Source organism: Ursus maritimus, unplaced genomic scaffold, assembly GCF_017311325.1.
Source record: "Ursus maritimus isolate PB19 unplaced genomic scaffold, ASM1731132v1 scaffold_17, whole genome shotgun sequence".
In the NCBI taxonomy this organism is placed as follows: domain Eukaryota; kingdom Metazoa; phylum Chordata; class Mammalia; order Carnivora; family Ursidae; genus Ursus; species Ursus maritimus.
In genome coordinates this window covers 36,772,211-36,783,435 of record NW_024424119.1, presented here as the reverse complement: position 1 = coordinate 36,783,435, position 11,225 = coordinate 36,772,211, and the positions used below count along the sequence as shown (strand labels likewise).

Sequence of the window (11,225 nt, the reverse complement as noted above, 5' to 3'; positions counted from 1 at the left end):
GAATCATGATGGGGCACCTGGGTGGCCTAGTTGGTTAAGCGTCTGCCTTCGGCTCGGGTCATGATCCCAGAGTCCTGGGGTTGAGCCCCGCGTTGGGCTCCCTGCTCAGCGGGGAGCCTGCTTCTCCCTCTGCCTCTGCCTGCCGTTCCCCCTGCTCGTATGTGTGTGTGCGTGCTCGCTCTCTCTGACAAATAAATAAATGAAATCTTAAAAAAAAATAAAAATAGATAAATAAAACTAAATCATGCTTTAGGAATTTGAGGTTATATGGTGGGATCAGAAACTGTAAGAGAGGCAGCTAGAAACTGGGCTTTTCGGAGTCAGGGTGGGAGAGTCCCAGACAAGACAGGGGGCATAATTAAAGACCTCTGAGCAGGAAACATATAGGATTCATATATATTTTATTATATCCAAATTTCAGTGTGCTATGTCTATGTCTCCTTATTTAATAAGTTTTACTCTAAATTTGTTTTTCATTACAAAATTCAAGTTGGTTGTTCTGTTGTTCCAGCTGTCATTATCAAATATAACCTCACTTTACTCTGTATTTTAATTAAAATTTCAAGGCCAGATACTACTTTTTAGGGGTTTCCTTATTATTTCCTGCCTGTCAGACTTGCCTTTCCCAAATTTATTTTAGCTATCATTCCCAACACCTCATTATCATTTTCTCCCAAATACACATACCATCTGTAGACTCTCTGGGTTCCCAGAAAGTTGGTGGCCAACAGGTACATTCATTTGAATCTGTTCAGTGCAGAAAGAACCCCTTTTATAACATCTTTCCAATTTCTTCTAACAGGCGATCATCTAAGAATCGCCGCAAAGCAGAGCGGAAGAAGCATAGCCTCAAAGAAGGGAGTCCGCTGGAGGATCTGGCGCTTCTAGAGGCACTCAGTGAAGTTGTACAGAGCACTGAAAAATTGAAAGGTATATTCTCAATACTGATGATTCTTGCCACAAAAAAAGGTAAATGGATAGCACAGACAGAGTTTAGCAGATAGTTAAGATACACAGTTTTCCCAACTTGAGGAAGGACAGAAACTTTCAGCAGGAAGTGTCATTTCAGGGCATGTTCCTGAATCACCCTCAGCTGGGAACCTGGAAGCCTTCTTCCATTGGCCCCCGCCTAGCCCCACTGGGACACATTGGTACTGAAGCCGGGGAAAAGGACTGTGAAGACAGCTTCCTGCTTGGACCCCATCATATTCCTTTTTTTTTTTTTTTTTTTTTTTTTGGTAATAGATAGGTTGAATTACTCCAGCATTCGGGGAGACAGAAGAAAATGTGAGAGATGGCAACTGTAGTGTGATAGTAAATATTTTTTTGCTTGGGGAAGAAACTGTGTTATGATCCTAGCAATGGAGCTGGGGACCCAAGTTACCACCTTCTCAAATTTCTTCTCTCTAGATGAAGTATACCATATTTTAAAGGTGCTCTTTCTCTTTGAGTTTGATGAGCAAGGAAGGGAATTACAGAAGGCCTTTGAAGATACCCTCCAGCTGATGGAAAGGTCACTTCCCGAAATTTGGACTCCCACTCACCAGCAGAATTCAGCTACACCTGTAAGTTTTCCTCAGTGACAGAATGTGCATCTTTTAAAAGTCATTTCACAGGTTCTTACATTCACACGATCTCTTAAAAGTCAAAAGATTTTTTTGTTCTTAAAAACATAGTATGCCATAGTTGAATTATCCTAGGCTTATGTTTAAGCTGTCAGTAAGAAGATTTTCTATTTGAGTACACGTTGGCCTAGGTTAAGTTTGCTTTTGTTTCTCCTTTCTGCGTGAAACAGCTGTCGTGGAGAAGATGGGCAAGTCAGACTGTTTCCCCTGCCTTTGTGTGAGATTGGAGTGGGGAAGCGGGGGAGCTAGGGCCAGAGTTGGCCTCTCACTTCCCTGTTCAGACTTTGGTTGGTATCAGAGTTCTTTAAAGTAACCCAGACAGGGGCTCCTGGGTGGCTCAGTCGGTTAAGCAGCCAACTCTTGATTTCGGCTCAGGTCAGGATCTCAGAGTCGTGGCATGGAGCCCTGCATCAGGCTCTGCACTCAGCACAGAGTCGGCTTGAGATTCTCTCTCTCCTTCTCCCTCTGCCCCTCTCTCCACTCACATGCTCTCTCTCTAAAATAAATAAAATCTTTAACAACAACAACAAAAGTAAACCAGACAATTGCTTTCCCTTTTGTTTATGGAAAACTTGACTTGTCGCTTGTACTCTGTGGTTATGGGGAGCTTTGCTGCTCATGTAAGGCAGTTGTGTCCTGTCAAGAATTCTGGTGTGTTATCTATTTATTTTGTATACTTTGCTCAGTCTCTCACACCCCAGGCCTATTGGTAAGAGTTTCTGTTTTGATTTAGAAAGGCTGGTGTGTCAGGCACTATCCATTAAGGAAAACAGCCACAGCTATTATTTTAACAGAGAGAATTTAACATAGGGAACTGGTTGAACAAGTATTGGAGAACTGAAAAGGCCAAAGGGAGGAACATGGAGAAGGAACATTGAGAGAGTAACTGTGAGGGAAGAAAGGAAGAGTTTGGGTTTGCTACAGTTTAGAAGCTTGGAGGTGGGGCCCTGCTGAGCTGGTTCTTGACCCTCTGAAAAGGGGTGCCAGCCAGCTGGTGCTGATACTTCTGAGGGGGCGCGATGGCTCTAAGTGTAGAGAAATAAGTAAACTGGAATGAACGGCTGTTACCAGGGTAAAGAACTGTTGAGTGAAAGCAAGGAGCACATTCCTTTTTCTCCAGCCTTGCACTCTTCCTCTGGCATCTATGGGCAGAGCATAACGAGCAGCTGACGAAGGCGGAATGTTTTCTCAGGCTCCCAGTCCCAGCATCACAGGCACTGTAAAGGGTGGGTTTGGAGCCTGGAGAGAGACTGGTATTGAGCTCACTGATTAGAAACACATAAGCTTTATTGGGGCCTCGATTTCCTCAGTTACAAATGGGGATATACTTCCCTATCCACTTCACTGGAATGTTCTGAAGCTTAGGTAAGAGGGTAGATATAAGCACATAGAGCATACCTTAACAATAAAAGTTGCGAATCAGCGCCTCACAAATATTTGAATTTACTAAAATACGTATTTCCTAGAAGAGATGTGATCATCTCCAAAACTGTAGTGGTTTTGAAGCTTAGCAGTTTATAATACTTCTTCATGCTCTCTATTCAGATCATGGTAATTTTTTAAAAATATTTTTAAATTTAAATTTTACGTACTCTACAGTATAGTACGGGTTTCTAGAGTAGAACTTAGTGATTGATCACTTACATAATTTACCCAGTGCCCATAACAACAGGTGTCCTCTTTAATCCCCATCCCCCATCGAGCCCATCCCCTACCCACCTCTCTCCATCAACCCTCAGTTGTTCTGTGTTGTAAGAGTTTCTTATGGCTTGTTTCCCTCTCCTTTTTCTTTTCCCCCTTCCCATGTGTTATCTGTTTTCTTTCCTAAATTCCACATATGAGTGAGATCATAACAGTATTTGTCTTTCTCCGACTATTTCGCTTAGAATAATACACTTTAGCTCTACCCATGTTATTGCTGATGGCAAGATTTCATTCTTTTTGATGGCTGAAGATCATATTAATTTCTGAGACACCAACTTTAAGAATCTTCTGGGGAAAATGACCAGAAAATCATGTGTTGGTTTGGGTTGGTAAATTGTGGTAATGACACGTGGGCAGTATCTCCGGAGTCACGTGGAAGTGCTTTGAGCAGGACAGCACTACTGAGGAGGTGCCCCTGAGGGTGTGCACGCTGAGCCAGGCGAAGACAAAGCAGAGGGCCTGACATGTGCTCCCTGAGGCTGATACAAACGTGGAGTTCCTTTGGAGGCTCTGGTTTTACCTTCAACACGCGTGCACGGTTTGCGTTCTACTCCTAATATCGAGATTCCCACAGATCTTCTGAGTGCGTTTGATGCTCCGTGTAGCCTCTTACCTTTGTAGTCCTCCCCTCAGGGTATGGCTTATATTCCTTAAGATTTTCCTTTTTTGTTTTCCCCTCATTGTTACCTTGTCTTCTGGAAGGAAGGAGATTTGCAGGTCTCAGTTGAGACTGGAAAAACTGGCGAAGTAAAAATCACAAAGGAAAAGGGAATTCCTGTGGTTGATACCATGAAAATGACAAGCTATTTACTGCTGGTAGAAACTTGGCCTTTGGTATCCACGGTCATCAGAAGTATAAAATGATCTTTGCTGATCTACTTTCTACTTAGGTTCTGGGTCCCAGTTCTACTGCAAATAGTATCATGGCCTCTTATCAACAACAGAAGACTTCAGTTCCTGTTCTTGGTTAGTATTTTTTTCTCTTCAAATTATCACAGTACTCAGCAGAAGGAATATCTTTCTCTTAAGTGTTGAGAAGGTCAGGGGTATGAGGAAAGATCAGGTATTGACCACAATTTTCCCTCAAATTTATGACTATATCTTTAATACAATCGATTTAGTGCTTCTAGTGTTGGGAATCGGAGGGGTGGGGAATCCAAGATGACGTTAAACGTATAAATTTTTGAAAGATCATCCGGACATATACTGTCCATACCCGGGCACACGCTTGTCCATACAGGCACATGACAGCTGAAGTTTGAGTCTAAGCAGTCCAATTTATATATATATGTTTTAAGGATTCTTCTGAATCATCATTTTTGGCTTTTGGCAGTTATGCATTACATCTTGGGGACATTTTCATAATCATCCGGGATTGACAATATAATTTGAAAGCAAATCCAAAGAATGTTAGTATTTTATTTGCATTTCCTATTTAAGTTTACCTAAAATATTTTGTTTTGTTTTATTTTTTGTTTGTTAGTGGGGGAGATGATTCCTGATTAGATTGCATAGCCCGTAAAGCTAAAAGCCCCGAAGGCTTTCTTTTTAAATTTGGTTAGAAAGTTTTGACTGATCAGTTTGGTGCCTGAGTATTTACCTTTAGGTGAATCAACCAGGCATAGCAGCCTCTTAGCTTTCAAAAGTTAGCGGTATGTTCTGAAATAATTGGGAGTTTTTACTACTGTAATTTGCATTTTCCAGAATTTTTTTTCCTTTAAATGCTGTGCTGTACTAACATTCTGATGACATTTGAAGTAGCCTCTGGGTTTTCCGTTAAGTTTGAAGTTTAACAGCTTATGTTGCTACCAGGAATAAATGAACTGCTTCCCATCCAGCTTAGCTCATGTAACTGGACAGTACCTACTGTATTCCCAGCTCCCTTTCTTCCCGAAGGTTGACAAACTGCTTTTGCTGTCAGTCCCAACATATACTTCATTCTGAGATGCTGAAAATTCATCTTAGACCTGAGGCAGCTTGGTCATTGCTCAGTTGTACTCTCTGCAATCCAGTGGTGATTTCCGCCCCATTTTCCTCACTACTGGCCTGATGCTGACCTTCACATGAAGTCTAGTCACACCTTTCCCTAGAGTATCCTGGTGGCTTTATTGAAGAGCACTTTCATTTTCCAGCTGAGCCTTAAAGACACTATTTTGAGGCTCCTCATTATCTGAGTGCATAAGTATTATCAGTGTCTTTGTGGTTACAAGATGGCGTAGGAAAAGAAAGGTTCTCATAATCTAAAAATAGGCAGATGAACTACTGACAAAGTCCCAACACTATTCCTCAGCTGCTTCTCCCCAGCTAAGGGGAGGAGTTAAGCACGCTCACAGGGCCCTGTGAGTGGGATCCATGACTTGATAGGCATTCTCTCTGTTTCATGTTTACAGCGCAGTATCATGCAGATCCATTGTAAGTCTTGCAAAAATGTAGCGTTTGGTAAAATGGATTAAAGTATTTTAAGAGAAGTGCTTGAATCATCATAGCTGAGTTGGGCTTGTTATAATTGATAACAGAGTAAGTGCTTCAAGTGGGAGTGATTTTGACTATTAAAGATTAAGAAAAGTCCTTGGAAAAATTGATAAGACCTTCAAAGTATTTTTCCAAAAATAGCTCTTACACTGTGAAGTTCAGACACGGAAAGGTGAAGGATGTCATGCCTTGTTGTCATACAGTTTGTCAGCACAGTTACTTTCTTACTAAAAAGTCAATGCTTGGTATTCTTAGTTAAGTGTAGAAATCAAATATAGTTGTAGTTATGTCTAATTTTTTAATAAGATAGAATACTTTATTTTCATAACTTGTTTCTTTTTTTAAAAAGTTCATCTCGTTTTATTTAAATTCAGTTAATTAATACATAGTGTACTATTAGCTTCAGATATAGAGTTCAGTGATTCATCCGTCTTATATAATACCCACTTGATGTTGTAATGAGCACTGGGTGTTATATAAGATCATCTCATTTAAAGTTTAATCACCATTTCACATGAGATGATGGGCCTTGCTGATAATGAATTTCCTGTATCAGTGTCCTTATATAAGGAAAACCTCGTGTGGTCTTTTTGTCTATCTAGCTTTTTGTTTAGGGGAGTAGAAAGCACTAATTGTATGTAAAATTATAAAACTGATGTGATTAATGGCAAAAATCTGGATTGTACAGAAAAGTATGTCAAAGAATATTAAAATTTGACAATTTTTAGTACATGTATGTTTAATATGAAAGTCATGTTTTTAAAAACATTCTATCTTGAGCATTTTTCTCACATTGGTTAAATATTCTTAAAAATAAATTTTAATGTCTGTATGGTTCGTAAAGATAGATATTCTTCTGCTGGAAGTGTATTACAAATAATGCTGAGAAAGAACATCTTTCTGTACATGTATTTTCTCATATCTTTGCTACCTCTATATATCTCTGCTACCACAAATCTGAAAGAGGGCCCAGGTGGAGCCGTGTCTCTTCATCTCAGCGTTGTGGGTTTGAGCCGCACGTTGGGTGAAGAAATTGTTTAAAAACAAAATCTTTTAGAAAAAGGAAAGAAAGAGGGCCTGCAAGTTTTATTTAATAGTGACAATTTTACCCCATCCATCTTCTCCTCCTCCACTTGCTTTTTTCTAAAAGTAGGGACATTTTTATTGATCATTGTGTTTGTAGAATTTTTTTTATCATAAAAGTATTTTCTGTTCATTAACTGTTTACCAAATAACATGCCATCACATTTTTTTTCCTCTTATAATTGAGGAAAACTTCATGGATAGTGAAGTGTACAGATCTTAGTGTACAGTTTGATGAGATTTAATAATTACATATGGCCTTGTAACCACCACCATCCCCTCCCATTTGAAATCTAGAACATTCTTCTACTTTGAATCACTCAGTGGGCATTTTTTCTTCTACCCTTCACATGCCTGAAGTGGAAATCCCTGTTCTTGGGGCAGGGCCTCCAGGCTGTGTTTGCTCTGACGGGAGGCTGTGAGGGTTAACAGGAACTTTAGCTCTCGTTTGATGGTTATGACGGTTATCTCGTAGCTTCCAGTGCAGAGTTACTGCCTCAGCTCCCCCTAGCAAGAAAGTGTGTCTGTCACAGTTTTCCTTTCTTTTCTTCTAGATGCTGAGCTTTTTATACCCCCAAAGATCAACAAAAAAACCCAGTGGAAACTGAGCCTTCTAGAGTGACTAACCCCGGCAGAGACGGTTTTCCTTTCACTCCCTCCTCGAGGCCTGGCTGTCGGGAACTGGGAAGAGTATGACAGTGATCTGCCTTAGCAGTGTGGAGAGCTGCTCTATACAGCAGACCTAAGCAGACACCAAGCTCTTTTGCTTTATTTGGGTATGATTTTAATTAGCAAAACATTAACCTTTAACCAGTATTGCATCCATTTGTAAGAATTACTTTCTTTTGTTTAGTGCTGTTTGAGAGCATATTTTTGGTATAGTAATCAGAAGATTGACTTTCATTCCCAGCTACCAGTCTGATTCATTTGGGACCTTAGACAAGTCACATAATTAATTGATTTGTGCCTCAGTTAATTGGGAATAATGTTTCATGGCTTCTACCTCAAAGTGTGAGGAAAAGAAAAGAATGTTGTTTAAATATTTTATGTTCTGGGAGGAGAGCATTATATATAAACAACATGGCTATTCGTGCTACCAACAGTTGGTGAAATTTAATCACTTAAATGACTTCTTCACCTTGAACTAAAGCAGAATAAAAAGCTAAATATATCCTTTGAAATTCTAAGCTTTCCTTGCTGACAGCTGTTATTTTGTGATATCCTACCAGGCCATGTGCTTCCAGTTACAACGGCATTGAGCTTCACTACAGTGCCCATAGGGACTATTTTTACTGCCTGTGAATTTTCTGCTAGGGAGTTAGCAGCGCTAGAGCTGGAACAGATGAGAATTTCTGAAACAGTATCATGCACATTTGGTATGGTGAACTGTGTGCACAATTTTAAGTTATTCCTTTTTTCTCCAAGTAATTGCTGCTTTTAACTAAAGGGTTTTTGTTAGTGTCAAGGCTGTTTCATGTATTTTTCTTTATCACGCTTCACTGACTTCTTTTAGTTATTTTCTTTGGTAAAAATGAGAATGTTTTCTCTTTTTGGTGAGTCTAGAAAAAGCTCATTTTGTTTTGACAACAGTTTTGTGGCTGATTCTTGGGTAAGGTTAACAATTTCTTCCATGCCTTTAATACCAGAACCAGACGTTCATGACTGTACATAAACGAAAATGCTGCCTCTGATCCGTGGAGTATAGATTTGCCCAGAATTGTAATTAAAGTCGTTCCCTAAATAGCAAAATGTTAACTATAGAATCTAGGTGTGTTTGCTTGTATAATTAAGCTTCTTTGAGTGTCTGAAAATTTTTACAAAATAATAGAAAACAAAAAAGAAAGTATTTCCTGCCTTGTAGAAATCTACTTTTTGATTTGTATCCATAATGGATTTGCTATAATTAAGTGCCCCATGCTGAAAGGCTGAACATGCTCTGCGACTACTCTTCGACCTGGGTAAATGAACATAGTAACTTATATGGCATTTTAATATATTATAGTGCTCTTCCTATGCACAGTGGCAAGGGCACCCATGCCTGATGGATTGGAAGTAGAAGTAAATGTGCCTGTTGATACTAGTGTGACTTTTCATAGATGTTCCGTTTCCTTGAGATAATGTATTGAAGCGGCAAGAAAGAATTTGTGTGAATACAAATTGCTATCAATTACTGTCTATTTCCTGTGAGCAAGATGGAATTTTGTTCATTTGGAGAAGCAGCAGGCTGGAGCAGACCTTCCAGACTGAAGTCAAAGTCACGGGAGAATTCATGAGGAAAGTGCAGTGTATGGGAAGAGGAGAAACTTCTGGAAGTGGTGAACACTTAATTTTGGGGAAAGCTTCTGTCAAGGTCCTCGAAAAGAATTTATAACTCTTCCACCAGATTGGAACTCTGTCCCAAAGCAAGTTCATGCTGCAGTAAGCTAAAGACCCCAGTTATTTTGTTGGTCCCGTTGAGTCAGCTGTGCTCAGATGTTCCAGGCGTCAAGAGGGAACTTGGAGAGGACGGTCTCCTACAATCCATTTTAAATTTACACTTAAAAAAAAACTGAGGCAGGAGGTAATGTTTTTGTTATGTCTTTATGAGTGTTGCTTGATGTAATTTTTTAGCACTGCCACATATTTTAAAATAAATTCATTTTCCATACATGTCTGCATATACACACACACACACACAGGTTTACCTTTTAGGGTTTGTTCATAGCCATAATTGAAGAGGGTGTTTTCAAAAATAAATAAAGCTAATGATTCTTAGCAATTTAAGGTCACTACAAGTTTGGGAAGCAAAATCAGTTTTTTCCCCGCCTCCCATAAACTTGTGCTTCATCAGAAGTACCACCTGAACAAACCCTTGGGAGTTTCTGGCTGTCCTTTCTTGTTTGTTGTATTTATTAGTAACTGAGGTGAGGAAAATAAACATCTTAGACGTTAGGTACCCATTAATATCCCAGAAGCTGTAGACAAGTCAAAGCTAATATGGTGACCTCTGGGAACACTGAATTGATTCTTGTGTTCTCTGTGCTCCCTAAGCCCTTGCCTGTGCTCACGTCTATGTTAATCTTACTGGCTCTGAAGTCCCAACGGTTTTAAGACCAACAGATGTTCTCCTGGAGAACCCACCCATCTTAGTGTCCTTGGATAGAGACGTTTTTCTATAAAGATTGTACTTAATTGAGAGAGAGAGAGAGCATGAGGGGGGGAAGGGGTGGAGGGAGAGGGAGAAGCAGACTTTCTGCTGAGCTGGGAGCCTGATGCAGCGCTCGATCCCAGGACCCTGGGGTCATGACCTGAGCTGAAGGCAGATGCTTAACTGTCTGGGCCACCCAGGCACACCTGGACAGACATATTTAATCTCCCTGAATCTTGCTTTCCTCCAACCTTGTGTACCTACTAGCACCATTGTGCGCCTTAGCACTGTTGACATTTTGGGTCATTTCATTCTTTGTCGTAGGGAGCACCCTGTGCTTTATAGGATGTTTAGCAATATCCCTGGCCTCTAGCCACCACCTGCCAGCACTGTATATCCCCCACTCCTGTTCCGATAACCAGAAACATTTTTAGACATTGCCAAGTGTCTCCTGGGGGGTCAAAATTGCCCGCAGTTGAGAACCACTAGGCTAAGATGACTTTCATGTACTTACTACAACTATTCATCTCTTTCGTGAGGATGACTTTTTTTTCCTACAAGGGGAATTGTGTAAGGATCAAGTGAGAATTCATGGAAGTGTTGTTTTGTTTTAAGATTTATTTATTTTAGAGAGAGGGAGCGCGGGGAGAGGGAGAGAAATGTCAGCGGACTGTATGCTGAGTGTGGAGCCCAGTGTGGGGCCCAGTCTTAACGACCTTGAGATCATGATCTGAGCAAGAGTCAGGCGCCTCACTGTGCCCCCCAGGTGCTCCCATCCAAGTGTTTTGAAAAAGATACATAGTTGTTCAGCTTTGGATTGGTATTTTTCTTTTTCTTTCTTCTTTCTTTTTTTGGTTTTTTCATTTTAAAGTGCAGCAGAACATTTAGACCTACTGTGGCCTGGAGGTTTCCCTCCAGAGCCACCTCCTGTGCTTCTCCTTCATCAAGACTCACCTTTTCGGGGATCCTTGACTTGGGGTTCATAGATACTTAATGGATTTAAAGATAGTATGTTTCTACATGATTGGTTTTCTCTGTAATTCTGTGTATTTTATTTTATGCATTTTAACACATTATTCTGAGGAGGGGTCCAGAGGCTTTAGCACCCTGCCAGCGAGGTCCAAAGGTTAGGAATTAATCAAATTTTAACCTGTCCAACAGTGAGCGTTCATGGAATCTTGGACATAAGAAACTGAGGTGAATAAGACCTTCTA

At 40.3% G+C, this 11,225-nt stretch overlaps 1 protein-coding gene across 1 annotated transcript in view; it reads left to right on the top strand.

The window, feature by feature from the left end:
• ELP1 (elongator acetyltransferase complex subunit 1) overlaps nucleotides 1-9,652 on the top strand; it is a 57,307-nt gene extending 47,655 nt beyond the window's left edge. Inside the window, exons 35-37 of the mRNA XM_008707928.2 lie at nucleotides 1,411-1,565; nucleotides 4,220-4,295; nucleotides 7,439-9,652. Of these exons, the coding sequence (XP_008706150.1) occupies nucleotides 1,411-1,565; nucleotides 4,220-4,295; nucleotides 7,439-7,506 (299 nt within the window). The 3' untranslated portion in view covers nucleotides 7,507-9,652. The remainder of the gene's footprint in view (nucleotides 1-1,410; nucleotides 1,566-4,219; nucleotides 4,296-7,438) is intronic.
• The last annotated feature ends 1,573 nt before the right edge of the window (nucleotides 9,653-11,225 follow it).